General features: G+C 43.2%; 1 protein-coding gene across 5 annotated transcripts in view; it reads left to right on the top strand.

The window, feature by feature from the left end:
- The first annotated feature begins 993 nt into the window (after window positions 1-993).
- Window positions 994-16783, top strand: part of kif20ba (kinesin family member 20Ba) — a 37371-nt gene continuing 21581 nt past the window's right edge. For all 5 annotated transcript variants that reach the window (XM_031799655.1, XM_031799656.1, XM_031799658.1 and 2 more), the window contains exons 1-25: window positions 994-1122; window positions 1529-1727; window positions 3249-3356; window positions 3460-3598; window positions 3903-4087; window positions 4199-4241; window positions 5150-5359; window positions 5551-5662; window positions 5814-5885; window positions 5990-6136; window positions 6384-6792; window positions 7097-7227; window positions 7599-7719; window positions 8012-8213; window positions 9010-9071; window positions 9237-9356; window positions 9589-9742; window positions 10360-11008; window positions 11346-11484; window positions 11867-11989; window positions 12080-12128; window positions 13125-13250; window positions 14490-14620; window positions 14953-15108; window positions 15423-15761. In XM_031799655.1, coding sequence (XP_031655515.1) covers window positions 1530-1727; window positions 3249-3356; window positions 3460-3598; window positions 3903-4087; window positions 4199-4241; window positions 5150-5359; window positions 5551-5662; window positions 5814-5885; window positions 5990-6136; window positions 6384-6792; window positions 7097-7227; window positions 7599-7719; window positions 8012-8213; window positions 9010-9071; window positions 9237-9356; window positions 9589-9742; window positions 10360-11008; window positions 11346-11484; window positions 11867-11989; window positions 12080-12128; window positions 13125-13250; window positions 14490-14620; window positions 14953-15108; window positions 15423-15761 — 4125 coding nt within the window. In that variant the 5' untranslated portion in view covers window positions 994-1122; window position 1529. The remainder of the gene's footprint in view (window positions 1123-1528; window positions 1728-3248; window positions 3357-3459; window positions 3599-3902; window positions 4088-4198; window positions 4242-5149; window positions 5360-5550; window positions 5663-5813; window positions 5886-5989; window positions 6137-6383; window positions 6793-7096; window positions 7228-7598; window positions 7720-8011; window positions 8214-9009; window positions 9072-9236; window positions 9357-9588; window positions 9743-10359; window positions 11009-11345; window positions 11485-11866; window positions 11990-12079; window positions 12129-13124; window positions 13251-14489; window positions 14621-14952; window positions 15109-15422; window positions 15762-16783) is intronic.

A 16783-nucleotide genomic window follows, 5' to 3' on the forward strand; every position in this document is an offset into this window, starting at 1 on the left:
CCAGAGTACAGGCCTCGGTATAACGCTCATTCCATCGACGATATATGCGAATCCAACCATCACCTCTGGTGAGACAAAACCGCAACTCGTCAGTGAAGAGCACTTTTTGCCAGTCCTGTCTGGTCCAGCGACCGTGGGTTTGTGCCCATAGGCGACGTTGTTGCCGGTGATGTCTGGTGAGGACCTGCCTTATACAACAGGCCTACAAGCCCTCAGTCCAGCCTCTCTCAGCCTATTGCAGACAGTCTGAGCACTGAAGGAGGGATTGTGCGTTCCTGGTGTAACTCGGGCAGTTGTTGTTGCCATCCTGTACCTGTCCCGCAGGTGTGATGTTCGGATGTACCGATCCTGTGCAGGTGTGGTTACATTTGGTCTGTCACTGCAAGGACGATCAGCTGTCTGTCCTGTCTCCCTGTAGCGCTGTCTTAGGCATCTCACAGTAAGGACATTGCAGTTTATTGCCCTGGCCACATCTGCAGTCCTCATGCATCCTTGCAGCAGGCCTAAGGCACGTTAACACAGATGATCAGGGACCCTGGGCATCTTTCTTTTGGTGTTTTTCAGAGTCAGTAGAAAGGCCTCTTTAAGAGTCCTAAGTTTTCATAATTGTGACCTCAATTGCCGACGCTGTTAGTGTCTTAATGACCGTTCCACAGGTGCATGTTCGTTAATTGTTTATGGTTCATTGAACAAGCATGGGAAACAGTGTTTAAACCCTTTACAATGAAGATCTTTGAAAGACCAATTATCTTTGAAAGACAAGGTCCTGAAAAAGGGACGTTTTATTTTATGATGAGATTCGTAGTTATGGAATTCCAGCGCGTCTAGTGTTAAAACTCTATTCGAAAATTCCCCCCATTTCTCCTTATATGGTTCCTTTCGACACCCCCACTTTTCCTGAGAGATGACATTTCAGTGGGTGGCAGCCTAGAGACTGAGGGATGACGTCACAGTTGTAGCCTATGGAGAAAAACACTTTATTCGCCTCAATGAACTCTTCCGGTGAAAAAATAAAACAATCCCTCTCTCCCGATTGGTCGAATTTAAAAAATAAAACCGGGACAGTTTGGGTTGAAGAAGGATTTTTGATGCGATCAATATTTTGGGAATCCGTTCTCTCACGTAAGTAGAAAATAAAAAGCCTGATGTCAATTTAATGTTTTTATTTTTATCATTCAGACAGGGTAGCGTTATGCCATGTGTCTTTATTCTGTTAGCGTTTGCCATCGTCTGAATGTTGGTTTAGCCAAAGAATACGTTTTTATTATTATTATTATTATTATTATTATTATTATTGACTTCGTCTCTTCCTCTCTCTGTTTTGGCTCATGTTCGCTGTAACACAGAGCTGTCAGTGCACATACCAAGGAGTTAAATGTTGGCATTAACTTATTCTACTACAACGCCACTTCTTTAATGTGCTGATTATTAACATTAGTGTTGTGATCTGCTTAGTTCCATGTGGATGGTGCGCTTGCTGAACATCTAACGTTAGCTGTCTCTCTCCCACAACATTTATCTGACACAGGATGATGGAATCGTGTTTTTACAACAAATTGGAAAGCGTGGAGCGGGAAGTTAACTTCGACGACTTGAAGAAAAACTTATTTTCTGAGTTTAATTCCATAGACTCCCAGGAGTCTTGCCTGGAAGAGCATGAACACTTGCAGGTGTACCTTCGCATTCGACCATTCACAACAACTGAGAGTGAAAATGGCGAATCGCAGGTAATTGAACTCAACACACACAACCCTTTAGCTTGAAATCCAGGCAGGGGTGTATTCATTAACCTTAGCACACAGAATAATCGATCACTTATAGATCGTGCCAAACACTTCGCAGGCTATTCGGAATGGCGATGGTTACATATCGGGATATACATTTTTTTACATGTATCGTTTTTACTGTCGCAATATTATGTTTGCGCTATTTGGCTGAACCAGCACAAACTCCAGTAATTCCTTTCATAGCTTGTTCTCCATCTTTTTAAATAGGGAGCCAATTTGTTTTCAGCGCTAATTTCCATTACGGATCTAAATGTGTTTCCTCATTGCTCTCTCTCTTGTCCCTCTGCAGTAGACATATGGCGAGCAATATGTTTGGAACAGCAAAACGAAATACACATTGAAACGTGAGATTTGTAATACATATCCTATTGGCACCAAGTGTCATGATAATATATCTTCAGGTCCCTGACAATTCCCAGCCCTAGTGGAAACCATACAATTAAAATGAACTACAACTTCTGTTTAAGAACCCAACAGCTGAGACAAACTGGGTTCAAAGTTCATGTTGAAGAGTGTTTGAAATATATATCTGTTGCAAAATGTTTTTCGGTGTAATGACTACACCCCAGTTTGTCACATGAACCATCTATATTGAACAAAAATATAAACGCAACATGCAATAATTTCAAAGATTTTACTTAGTTAAAGTTTATATAAGGAAATCTGTCAATTTGAAATGAATTCATTAGCCCGACTCTATGGATTTCACATGACTGCAAGTGGACACCATGGGTGGGAATAGACAAACACACTGGGGAGCAGGCCCAGCATATCAGAATATTCTTCTTCCAGGCGAGAGCTTTATTACAGACAGGAATACTCTGCAGCACCCCCCTCAAATGATCCCGCAGGTGAGGAAGACCGATGTGTCGGTCCTGGGTTGGCGTGGTTAAACATGGTCTGCAGTTGTGAGGCCGGTTGGACATACTGCCAAATTCCCTTAAAATGACATTTGGAGGCGGCTTATGGTAGAGAAATAAACTAATTCTCTGGCAACAACTCTGGTGGACATTCCCTGCAGTCATCATGCACACTCCCTCAATTTGAGACGTCTGTGGCGTTGTGACAAAACCGCACATTTTTAGCTGCCTTTTATTGTCCCCAGCACAAGGTGCACCTCTAATGATCATGCTGTTTTAATCAGCTTCTCGATAATCCAGCCACCTGACAGGTGTGGCATATCTTGGCAATGCTCACTAACAGGGATATAAACAAATTTGTGCTCTATTTGAGAGTAAAAAAAAAAAAAAAAAATATGTGTATGGAAAATGTCTGCCGTCTTTTATTTCAGCTCATGAAACATGGGACCAACACTTTAATTGTTGCGTTCTTATATTTTTGTTCAATATAGATACCTGTTACCTCACCACCGCGCACACACTTTCCGATTTAACAAGAGACTTGGAAACATAATAACTGAGCTTTGACTGACTTGCTGTCTTTTCCCTGTACACATCCAAGGACTGCGTTTCCATCGAGCTCCCGGACACGGTCCTCCTTAAGGCTCCAAGGACTTCGCTCTCAGCACGGCTCCGTGACAAATCGGCTCAACGGTTTCAATTCTCACAGGTCAGTCAGCAGGGTTTGTTGGAGACACCCATGACTCTTTTTCTAGGAACAAAAAAAAAATGAAGGTTCTTCCAACCACGTTCTTTTTCATTTTTGTCCTCAGGTCTTAGGGCCAGAAACCACTCAGAGGGAGATGTTTGACAGCACAGTGAGAGGCCTCGTCAAGGAGGTTCTGGAAGGTGGAAATTCTCTCGTTTTCACGTATGGAGTGACCAATGCGGGAAAGACATTCACTTTTCTAGGTTTGCTTTCTTGATTATTTGCAGAGTTGGACAGATGCAAACTGATGTGTTGGTGTAATATCCAACTTGTACCCAAAGGTCCAACCTGAGTTTAGCACAGATTCACTGTTAAAATGTTCACATTGCTGATATTCTATGTTGAGACTTAATTCCTCTGTTGGTGCTTCTAAGTTTCTATCGCAATCAAAAACCTGTTGTCGGTATGAGCTGATAATGCTCTTTATGTTAAACACCTGCTAACAAACCACTGAGACAAAGCGATTGAGAAATGAAGAGATCCTCAACACCTGTTGTTGTTTTTTAGGTCCAGAGGCCAATGGAGGGATCCTCCCCAGGTCTTTGAATGTCATCTTCAACAGCATTGAGGGGCGTGTTTACGACCAGATGACTATCAAGCCACAGCGATGCAGAGAGTTCATCAGGCTCACCAAAGACCAGCAGAGTGAAGAGGCCACTAACAAGAGAAATCTCTTCAGGCTCCTCAAGGAGGTACTGGGTTGGTTCATTGACCTGATAAAAGCCATTGCATTACTCAACAGGGTGTTCTTTGTTTCTAGTCATTTCTATTAAATGATGTCCCTTATTGCTCTTCTCCCATAGAGTGATAACCAGAAAAGCTTCACCAACAAGACAACCCTGGAAGGCAAGGAAATGTATTATTTTATATGCCATTCAGCAGATGCTTTTTATCCAAAGCGACTTAGTCAAGAGTTCATACATTTTTACATATTTATTTTGATTTATTTCACCTTTATTTAACCAGGTAGGCTAGTTGAGAACAAGTTCTCATTTACAACTGCGACTTGGTCGATCCTGGGAATTGAACCCACTATCCTGGCATTGCAGGGTTCTACGTTGTGATAATTTTACTCGAACATGCGCCTAAATATTTTGCTATGCAATCTGTATTTTTATCTAGCACTAGTGCTAAAGGATTCTAACCTTAGTACTTCCAAATATTTTTCATTGTGATCCTACATTTCTTTATGCCCTCAACTTGGTCAAACACTGGCTCCTTTAAATAAATAAAAAAAGAAGGTTGCCGTAGAGACCCCTGCGTTGTAAACACCATGCTCCCTGTGTAGGGTGCCGTCTTTCGGCCGAGACGTTAAACCGGTGTCCTGACTCTCTGCGGTCATTAAAAGATCCCATGGCACTTATCGTAAGAGTAGGGTTGTTAACCCCTGGTGTCCTGGCTAAATTCCCAATCTGTCCATCAAACCATTACGGTCAACTAATAATCCCCAGTTTACAATTGGTTCATTCATCCCCCCCTCCTCTCCCCTGTAACTATTCCCCAGGTCGTTGCTGTAAATGAGAAGGTGTTCTCAGTCAACTTACCTGGTAAAGTAACAGATAAATAATTGACGTGAGACCAAATGATTTGTTATCGTTCCACGATGCATAGTCCTGACCTGCATTTAGACATGATTGTCACATCCCACATGTCCATCTCTCTGGTACTTTGGCTTATCATTAGCCATTTACAATAGACTTCTATCCAACCAGAGGTTTGTAACAGGTTAACACCACCACTTGTTTCTCTGACAGGGTCCACACTGAGTGACATCGAGGGGACTGTGACGGAACAACGTTTCAGTCTGGTTGTTGAAGCACACACCAAGTTCTCCGTCTGGGTGTCCTTCTGCGAAATCTACAACGAGAACATTCACGACCTGCTGGAGCCCGTTCCGATCGGAGCCCAGAAGAGAACCACGCTGCGGCTGTCGCAGGATGTCAAAGGCAACTCCTTTGTAAAAGGTAACGGCTGCAGATTGTGTCACTTTTACTTTTTAGTAAAAAAAAAAAATATATATCCAGTGAGACTTAGTCAGGCGTGTGTTTGATGTCCGGGTGGTCCCAGGAATCGAACCCACAATCTTGTCGTTGTAAACACCACGCTCTACCAACATGAACCGGAGATGGCCAAATGTTCCTGTGTTATTTTTCAGATCTGAAGTGGGTACAAGTGAACAATGCGGAGGAAGCCTACAAGGTAATGAAGCTAGGGAAGAAGAATCAGAGCTTCTCCAGCACAAAGCTCAACCTCCTCTCGAGCCGGAGGTGATTTATTAAGCACGTCAATCATTTCCCTTTTTTTAAATATTTCGAGTCTTTCTTTTTTTGGGGGGGGGGCTGGTACGAACTTGCATGAGCCAAGTTCACACAGTAGCTTGACCGCTGTGCTCTTATAGAAATCTGTTCCTATGCTCAGCCACAGCATATTTTCTGTTCGTATCCTGCGGATGGAAGATGCTAGGATTCCTCGTGTTAACTCTATCAGCGAGTAAGTGAAATGGACATTTGTTTTATTCATTTGGACAAAAACGATATCCTTAGAAGCCCTATGCAGTACCTGTGTGTATTAAGGCAGGGTTTGTTTATGTTCAGGCTGTCCTTGTGTGACCTGGCTGGGTCTGAGAGGTGCGCTAAAACTCAGAATAAAGGGGAGCGTTTGAAAGAGGCTGGAAACATCAACACTTCCCTGATGACACTGGGCAAGTGCATCAACACGTTACGGCAAAGCCAGCAATCCAAGTGAGCCTTGAATGTCTACTTTCAGAAAAATAGTTGTAAAATGTATAATTCCATAACTATCAAAGTGGGGGGGGTACAAATCTGTAGCTTGGAATTGTTAATGTTCTGACCTGATGAGGACCACAGTGGAAATAAGTCAGAATTCTTATTCTGCCAGTCACGTTTTTGTTGATGTACTGGATGTATAGATCATATTATGACATTTTTTTTTACTGACAAATGTTATCAATCAAACCCTTGTTGCTAGGCTACCACAGCACGTCCCCTTTAGGGAGAGCAAGCTGACCCACTACCTACAGGGCTTCTTCTGTGGCCGGGGCAAAGCCTGCATGATAGTCAACATCAACCAGTGTGCCTCCATGTACGACGAGACGCTCAACGTGCTCAAGTTCTCCGCCGTGGCTCAGAAGGTGGTGGTGCTGACCACCAAGACCGTCCCCCACCTCGCCACCAAGAGGTCGGCCCGGGAACTGTCCATGATCATCAACAACGCAGACAGGAAGTACCTGTTGGGTCAGAAGAGAAGGAGCTCCCTGGTTGGCTGGGAGACCAGTCTGGAGGACGTGCAGGAGCATGACGACACTGAAGAGAGCGTGATGGAGACCATGCAGGAAGTAGATGATGAAAAGGTTCTCATCAATAAAGACACTTATGAGGTAAGTCTCTCCCCCAACTACTTCTGTGGCTATTTTTAGTTGATTCTTACACAGAAATTCCAATTGGCTCACCAATGCTAAAAAAACTACATTTCCAGGCCCTGATTTGATTGTTGAGACATTTGGGGAAGATTTAGCCCTGTTAATAGTAAATGGACCAGAGTTTCACTCATTGGGTGAAATGGTCAAAACTCTGGGGCCCTAATTAATATCAAATTCATCTCCGGTTAACCTAGAACTAAAGTTTCACGTAATGCTCAATTGACGCCTGTCCACAAGAGGTAAATGTCTGTCAACCCTTCAGAGCCAGCTCCTCCAGTTGACGGAGCTCTGGGAACAGCTCCAGAAAGAGAGGTCTGAAAACATTGCTTTGGAATCCCGGATCCGTGACGAGATCACCAAGGAGTTCTTCTCTGAAATGCAGACCGATTACAAGTGAGCCCTTCTGTGCCTTGTTTCAGTCATTTTATTCTTGTTTGCTTAATTTTTTTGGGGGGTTTGAGTGTTTTTCTACCAACTGAGGCACTCAACACTTTACATAGTAGCTGTTTAAAGGTAAATGTTTTTTGTCTTTTGATACATAACTGAATAAGATCTAGCTATAATATTTGGGGTGGCAGTTATCCTAGTGGTTAGTGTTGGACTTGTAACCGAGCTGACAAGGTACAAATCTGTCGGTCTGCCCCTGAACAAGGCAGTTAACCCACTGTTCCCAGGCCATCATTGAAAATAAGAATTTATTCTTAACTGACTTGCCTAGTTAAATAAAGGTTAAAAAAATATCTATCTATCTCTGTGTCTTACAGCGAGCGTCTGGCCAAAGAGAAGAATGTCGATGAGAGAGCAGAGAAGCGTCTAGAGATCCTGAGAAATCTTGTGAACATTAACACCAGTCAAGAGGACTTGGACAGAGTAGAGCGAACCACAGTAATGCATCCTGCTTAGATGTGTTGTACATTAACAGTGCCAACCTTCATGATGTAGCCATGTCTCTCGTCCTTTACCTTGGTGTTCAAACTGCGGTGACAAAAGAGAACCTAACTCGTCTTTTCTTACTAGTGCTGTCTTTGCGGATGGCTAATTTATTGAGGAATAATGTATTCACTATGAGAGCGATATGTGCTTGTTTCACCTAGCGATCTTAAGATGAATGCACTAATTGTAAGTGTCTCTGGATAATAGCATCTCCAAAATGACTCATATGTCTTCTCTGCTGTAGGAGGACAGCTCGCCATTGGGACAAATGTTTGACTCCATGTGCAGTGACCTGGCGGGCATAAAGAAGGCGGCTTTGGAGGCCAAGACGTGTCTGGTGGTCACCCAACCCAGTGGCGAAACCATCTCCAATCTGGGGAAGAGAGTGGATGATCTCTCGGCGCTGCTGAACCAAGCCCAGGAGCAGCTCACTGTCAAAACCAATGGTAGCCAACTGACAACCAGTTGCCTTGTTTTAAAAATGTCTTTAAAAAAAAATATTATAGCCCAGTGTTTCTTCATCGGGCCCACAAGGGTTCACACAAATGTTTCTCCAAGCATTACACCTATTTACAATAAAGCCGTGTTAATAGCCAAGTGGGACGGTTGTATTTATCACATACAACTTGGGGGGGGGGGGGGATCCACTTGAATGGCCCTCCAACTGATAACACCTAGTGGGGAAACTATGATTCATCCCTGAGCTCTTGTCTTCTCACACATGCTGACCTCTGACATCCCCTACTAAGGAAATGACCTTGGTAACAGCATTTAAAAATGCAACAACGAAACATTTGTAAATAAAGTTAGCTTTAACTCTTAATTTGTTTATTAACATGATCGTTGTACTTTTAGTTGATGGTTGACGCAGCATTTTGGCCATTTTAGCCAATCGGCTTTCAACAAGTTCAGATCATTAACCACTTTCCCACTTGGTTAAGAACGCACCATAAACAAAGGTTTGAGCAGTTGAATATTTGAATGTGGTGTGTGATGCTAAGGCAAGAACTAAAATGGGACACTCCTTTTTGTTTCCCCGGGAACAGTATTATGAAACACTGGTGTAGCCTATCCCTTTCACATACGCTGGATCTCTTTCAGCAATAACCTGTTAATCACCTGTCTTCACTATCCATCATCTACTGCTCCGGATCGGTTTGACTAATCCCATAACAGTGGCTGTGATGGAACGCACACAATGTTTCCCTTCGGTTGAGTAGTCTGTCGTCTGTTCAATTTCAGAACTAGAACATTGTTGCAAACAAGCGCGGCAATCGAACGAACAGCTTGAAGAGGCTAGAAAGGTATTGTGCAATTTTGTTTTTGGTTCCATTTCCAGCAATGAGGACTTATTGTTTTGGGTTGTCTGTTCTACATAAACCAAATTCCACTAGGTTTTAGTTCAGGTTAACAGAGTAGTTCTGACAGACTTTTTTTTTTCTTTTTTCGTCTTGTTTTTCTCTTTTTAGACTCTTGAGTCTCAGGAGCTGAAATTCTCCTACTTCCTGGAGATGTGTCACGAGAAGGATGAGATGATCACCACGCTTCAGAACACCGTAGACCAACAGGTCCAAGCCACCATCAAGAATGTATGTAGATGTTTTTTAAAGTGGCGCTTAGATCTGACTAGCTAATGGACATCTGCCTATTTCATACTTAGTCTTTCTCCTTTACATCTCCCATTTATACTGAACTGGTGCTTATGTCACATTATAAATGTTCATATACAGAATGTGATTTTAATTATTTTTTTAAAATTTTTATTCCAGCTTGTAGGCCATTCTTGACGTCTTTAACATTTGTTGGGTTTTTCTTTGACAGAAGGCTACATTTGACGGCATCAAAAATGAGATCCTGCAACTGAAGAGCAGCTGCTCTTGCTCCAGAGGGGAGAGGCCCAGCTCTCGCGCAGCGAGCCGCAAACGGCTGGTGGACCTCCAGGCCAACCTGGAGGACCAGCCCCCCAGCAAGAAAGGTACAGGGTGGGCTCCGAGCACTGCCGGGAAGCCCTTCCCACCGTTTGTTGGGGTGAGAGCAGGGGGTAGAGAGAATACAGCCGAAGGTCGCAAAAACATCCGCTTAAAGAGGCGACTGTCTGCGCTCAAGAACTAATCCTGCCCAAAGTTTCAGACACCGGAGCACTTTTCATCATGTTCCTATGTATCCATGTTTGTGTTCTCCATTTCTGGCTTGATGTTTTTTAAGTGGTTGTATTCTATATGATTTTGATTATAAATAAAGTTTTTGTTGTTGCTGTTTTGGTGTATAGCATTGGTAGGACTTATTGTTGTCTCATTGGTGGAGAGATAACACTTCATATCCTGGGAAATGGTCTTCACTAACCAAACACTCACTATATTGACATGGTTATTTTTTTTTCACATATTTGCTGACCAAAATTGCAACGTGTCCAGTTGTTTTGATATTTTAACAAACTGTCCTAATCTCATTCCACTGGCTAATGCTTAAGGAGCACACTACATTTAGTTTGACACTGAGCATCAAGTCAGCATAAAATAAAATCCCCACCATACCTCAGAAGCTTTGCGTCACCTTCAATGATAATTCAACAAGTGTCCATGTCTTTGTTAGGGTTCCTGGGGAAAGGAGAGGAGGAGATGGACAGATTGCACAGGGAGCTGTTGGAGGTACAAAAGGACAGTGGGCTTCTCCGAGACAAGCTGATGGAACAGAAAAGAAAATTCCCAAAGACCCTAGACGAGAGTGAGAAAAGGCCCCTGCAGAAAATGGGGCTGGGAGAGAAACTGACCCAACAGCAGATCTCAGAACAGCAGCTAGAGGTGCTAAAAGAAAAACTGGCCCCACAGGAACTGAACTTGGAGCAGCTCAGGGCAGAAATGGAGGAGGCTAAAGCCATGGCCCACATCGACAGCGAGAACTCGATAGCTGAGGTCGTGACCTTGAAGGGAAAGGTGGCTGCACTGGAGGAGAAGCAGTGCACCCACCAAACGGAGAGGGAGGCGGCCGTAACCGTGTCCCAGTCGTATAACGACGAGCTCATGTCCCAAATGGAGAGAGTGGCAGAGTTGGAGAAGACGCTGTTTGAGAAGGAGGCACAGGTGTCAGGCCTGCAGAGGAGCCTGAGGGAGATGCGGGAGGATGAGGAGACCGCTACGGTGCGGGAGGCTCGTGAGAGGAGGCGGGAGTTGCTGGCTGTGGCTGAAGAGGCCATTACTCAGAAGAACGCTGAGCTGGAGAGGAGAGTGCAGGTCATCACCAGGTTAGTGGGCTGGCTGGTACCTTTCACTCTGGCTACTGGGGAGGCCTACGTGCCAATCCCAAATCATAACCTACGCCCTATGCACGTGTGGCAATCCGAAAGGATTTGATTGTTATAAGCAATATGGTGAAACATCTGCCTAGCCTATCAGGGAGCAAGGTGTAGCTATTACAAGATTGATTACGCTTGTCCTCTCATATCTCCACGAGTGCGTAGTGCACAGGGGACGATTTGGGATTGGCCTAAATGTTTCTTCCTTTTCCCTGCTCCTCCTTACTGGTAAAACCCCTCTAATGTAGCTGCTGTTTGAGTTTACCTCTCGTGTTCATGACCACAGATTGAAGGAGACGGCTAAACATGACTCCGACAAAGTGAAGAGTTTGAGCCTGGACCTTGAGAGGAAAGACGATGACGTTTCTGATCTCAAAGAGAAGCTGTCCGACTCTAAAAAACAGATACTGCAAGTTCAAATAGAGGTAAAAGCTGATTTGATATTTATTTATGCAACAGATACGATCATAGTAGGTCCATAATTACAATCACTAATAACATCGATCACTATAATAACATATGGATCACTATAATAACGTATGAATCACTATAATAACATATGGATCACTATAATAACATATGAATCACTATAATAACATATGGATCACTATAATAACGTATGGATCACTATAATAACATATGGATCACTATAATAACGTATGGATCACTATAATAACATATGGATCACTATAATAACGTATGAATCACTATAATAACATATGGATCACTATAATAACGTTTGAATCACTATAATAACATATGGATCACTATAATAACATATCGACCCTTTTTGTTTTCCTACCCAAGATCATCTCCATGCGAGAAGAGGCGAAATCTCTCAAACTTAAACTGCAGGACTTGGAGAAAGTGAAGAAACGGCAGCAGGCAGACTTGGCTAATAAAGACAGGACCATACAGCAACTGAAAACGGTTATGTTGTTTAAATCTCGGTTACTCTTGGTTGTTTTACTTTAAATGTGTCCTTTGTTGTTGACCGGAGTTTGATCTTTCTCTTTCCAGGAACAGTCTGCTGACGAGAACCTCAAGCTCAATCCGAACGCCTGTAAAGGTACATATGAAGCCTGTTGATCCATACTGTTCTGCTCTGTATTTCTGTGTGCCATACATAGGCTGTGTTCTTGCCTACTACTTAGTAAAATGACATACTGTGTATTTATTGTCCTACATACTCTTTGGAACACACTGTTTAGTTCAAATGTATGCAGTAAGCAACAAATATCAACATACTAGACTCCCCCATACTGAGAATGTGTAATCTAATACTAGACTCAAACGTACTGAGAATATGTAATCTAATACTAGACTCCCCCATACTGAGAATGTGTAATCTAATACTAGACTCCCCCATACTGAGAATGTGTAATCTAATACTAGACTCATCCATACTGAGAATATATAATCTAATACTAGACTCACCCATACTGAGAATGTATAATCTAATACTAGACTCCCTCATACTGAGAATGTTTAATCTAATACTAGACTCCCCCATACTGAGAATGTGTAATCTCCCCATACTGAGAATGTGTAATCTAATACTAGACTCCCCCATACTGAGAATGGCTGCTCTTCTCTCTGTCCTGTAATCATGGAGGTGGGCTGATCTTCTCTCTGTCCTGTAATCATGGAGTTGGGCTGCTCTTCTCTCTGTCCTGTAATCATGGAGTTGGGCTGCTCTTCTCTCTGTCCTGTAATCATGGAGTTGGGCTGATCTTCTCTATTTTTAATTTAAATGTAACCTTTTATTTAACTAGGCAATTCAGCTAAGAACAAATTCTTATTTACAATAACGGCCTACCCCGGTCAAACCCGGACGACGCTGAGCCAATTGTGCGCCACCCTATGGGACTCCCAATCACGGCCGGTTGTGATACATCCTGAATTTGAACCAGGATGTCTGTAGTGACGCCTCTTGCATTGAAATGCAGTGCCTTAGACCGCTGCGCCACTCAGGAGACATAAAATGTATCTCTGTCTTGTATTCATGGGGTTAGGCTGCTCTTATCTCTGTCGTGTATTCATGGGGTTCATTGTGCTTCCCCAGACCTTCAGGCTAAGGAGCGTATGATGGAGGACATGCGTCTGGCTCTGATTGAACAGGAGGATACCCAGACCCAACAGGAGCAGGTGTTAGAGGCCAAACTGGATGAGATTGACGCCCTCATTGAAGGTGGGATTATTTCAAGATGTCGTTTTCCATGATGGTGTATATTTGGTGTTTTAAGTTGATTTATTAGTTGGCTTTTCATAGCCGATCATTCAGAGTTAGAGACAGTAGGTGCGTTAGAGAGTCCAAATCAGCAGGTCCGGGACAAGGTAGCACATCCTGTGAACAGGTCAGGGTTCCATAGCCGCAGGAAGAACAATTGAAACTGGAGCAGCAGCACGGCCAGGTGGACTGGGGACAGCAATGAGTCATCCGGGCCGGGTAGTCCTGAGTCATGGTCCTAGGGGGCGGGGGTGTGTGTGTGTGTGTGAGAGAGATCCTAAAACGGAACCTTGAGGAACACTGAAATTTACAGTTGATTTGTCAGAAAAAGGCCAGAACTTGTCTGTGTAGACCAATTTGGGTTTCCAATCTCTCCAAAAGAATGTGGTGATCGATGGTATCAAAAGCAGCACTAAGGTCTAGGAGCACGAGGACAGATGCAGAGCCTTGGTTTGACGCCATTAAAAGGTCGGAGCTCTAAGGACAATTCCTTCGACCTCATGGCTTGGTTTTTTGCACTGACATGCACTGTCAACTGTGGGACCTTATATAGACAGGTGTGTGCATTTCCAAATAATGTCCAATCAATTTATTTTACCTCAGGTGGAATCCAATCACAGTTGTAGAAACATCTCAAGGACGATCAATGGAAACAGGATGCACTTGAGCTTAATTTCGAGTCTCATTGCAAATGGTCTGAATACTTATGTAAATAAGGCATTTCTGTTTTGTTTTTTAAATTAATTTGCAAAAAAATCTAAACCGGTTTTCGGTTTGTCATGATGGGGTATTGTGTGTAGATTGATGAGGAATTTTTATTTGATTTAATCCATTTTAGAATAAGGCTGTAATGTAACAAAATATGGAAAAAGGGGAAGGGGTCTGAATACTTTTGTATATTTGTATGTATATATATATATATATATATATGCGTGTAAATGTATTTGAAATACTCGAAATAATATTTCACCCCAGATCTGAATACAGTCGGCGCTGGGTTCGACTGAGATTGACATTGTCTTGAATGGATTGGGGCTTTTCTCACAGCTAAAGGAAGGGGTGCAACTCAATATTAGGAAGGTGTTCCTAATGTTCGTATACTCCGTATATACAAAACATAGAATGGTAAGTACAACTGAACATGGTGATAGTACTCAAGTGGTCTTGTTGTTTTTTTGTTCCCCCCCCCCCCCCCCACAGAGGTGGATAAACTGAAAGGACTGTTACGCTACCAAGACAGTGGGAAAGACACTGGAGCCCTGAGAGACAGCCAATCGGACGAGGCCAAGCTAGCCATACAGGAAGCAGTTCAGGCTCAAGTGACCTTGAAGGTGGACATCTCAATATGTGACTCACCACCTGGATTTGGTCTTATGTAGCAAAGTTTAAAATAGTTATTTTTTAATTACATTGGATAAAAGTAGAGATTCAGAGCTACAAAATGGTATATCAACACTGCATTTTTGAGGAACAACGAAAAAGTAATTCTGCTTTGAAAGATGAACTTCACTCTCCTATGAAGTCGCGACATACGCCTAGTTTCCTAAAACGGGTCACACATGTAGTTGTTGATAGTGTGTATTTTCTCTGTTTATTTTTTACCTTGGATTAGTCAGTACGTGTAAGTGTACTTCCAAGTATAAGTAATCATGTGTGTTTCTAGCTGTGTACTGAGAAACACCAAGCTGACAAGAGGAAGTGGCTCGAAGAGAAGACTGTTCTGATCCGGCTGGCCAAGGAGGCCGAGGATAAGAGGAACCAGGAGATGAGGAAGTTTGCAGACGGCCGCAAGCGTCACGCCAAGCAGCAAGCCCAAGTGGTAAAACAACTCCCCCACCCCGGGGACCCCCAGCCGTTCCGCGTATGAACTAATTCCACAGTTATCAAACCTGATTCAACTAATCATCAAGCCCTTTACAAGGTGAATCAGGTGAGCTAGTTCAACAACATTGTGAAACGTCTGGGGATCCCCTAGGAGAGGTTTTCCTTGGAATAAAAGCTACAATACCCTCTACAGACAGAGCCTACAAAAGCTGCATTTACACAGATCTTTTATAATTGGTTAAAGATAATTGGTTTAAAAGGTCAGAATTGGGCTGCCTGTGTAAATGCAGCCTGTCTGTTACCCTGTAGGAAGGTCTGGTGGCCCAGCTCAGTGAGAAGGAGCAGGACCTCCTGAAGTGGAGGAAAGAGAGGGACTCCCTGGTGACAGCTCTGGAGGTCCAGCTAACCAAACTCCTCTCCAGCAACGCAGACAAGGATGAACAGATAGCCAGTCTCCGCTGCCACGCCTCCTCTCAGCCAGCAGACAAGGATGAACAGATAGGCAGTCTCCGCTGCCACGCCTCCTCTCAGCCAGCAGACAAGGATGAACAGATAGCCAGTCTCCGCTGCCACGCCTCCTCTCAGCCAGCAGACAAGGATGAACAGATAGCCAGTCTCCGCTGCCACGCCTCCTCTCAGCCAGCAGAGGTCAGTTCAAACACACGTTGGACTGTTTAGTCGGTTGGGACTTGTCAGACTATTTTCCTTTGGAACAAATGAGCTCTGTTAACTCCCCCAGTCCCAAAACATTTATCTCCATGTCCAGCTGCTACGTTAAGTGTTGCAACATTTTGTTTGCAGGGCTACAAGTAGAACACATAACAATTTGACAAACCTCATGTTTAAAATTCATGTTTAAAAAATATAAACAAATCTAATCAAATGTATTTATAAAGCCCTTCGTACATCAGCTGATGTCTCAAACTGCTGTACAGAAACCCAGCCTAAAACCCCAAACAGAGAGAGAGAGAGAAAGAGAGAATACTTAAATTCACACAGGACACTGGATAAGACAGGAGAAATACTCCAGATATTGTTTTTTTGACCTTTATTTAACAAGGCAAGTCAGTTAAGAACAAATTCTTATTTACAATGACGGCCTAGGAACAGTGGGTTAACTGCCTGTTCAGGGGCAGAACGACAGATTTGTACCTTGTCAGCTTGGGGGTTTGAACTTGCAACCTTCCGGTTACTAGTCCAACACTCTAACCACTAGGCTACCCTTCCTTACTGTTGTATCCTCCCCCCCAGAGGGACCATGTTGATAAGATAGCATTATAAAGTGTTCTACAATGTAGAATATACTCAAATTAAATAAAAACCCTGGAATGAGTAGGTATTATAAAACTTTATGTGGCAGGGTCTACTGTACAGACTGGTACTGTACATTATCAAGCATTTCACATGTTATCCAGATACTGACTGTTAGCACTTGGTGGTCTATTGCAGCCTCCCACCAGGATGGGCTTTAGGTGAGGCAGAGGAACCTGTAGCCAACATTACTTCAACAGTATTTAATATGAATGCTGTAAATACAGAAGTTTGTTTTCTCACTAGGAAATGAATATCCAATACAGGAAGTTGGTGGCACCTTAACTGGGGAGAACGAGCTCGTGGTAATGGCTGGAGTGGAATCTGTGGAATGGTATCAAACACGTGGTTTCCATGTG

The sequence above is a fragment of the Oncorhynchus kisutch genome, linkage group LG20, assembly GCF_002021735.2.
Source record: "Oncorhynchus kisutch isolate 150728-3 linkage group LG20, Okis_V2, whole genome shotgun sequence".
Classification (NCBI taxonomy): Eukaryota; Metazoa; Chordata; class Actinopteri; order Salmoniformes; family Salmonidae; genus Oncorhynchus; species Oncorhynchus kisutch.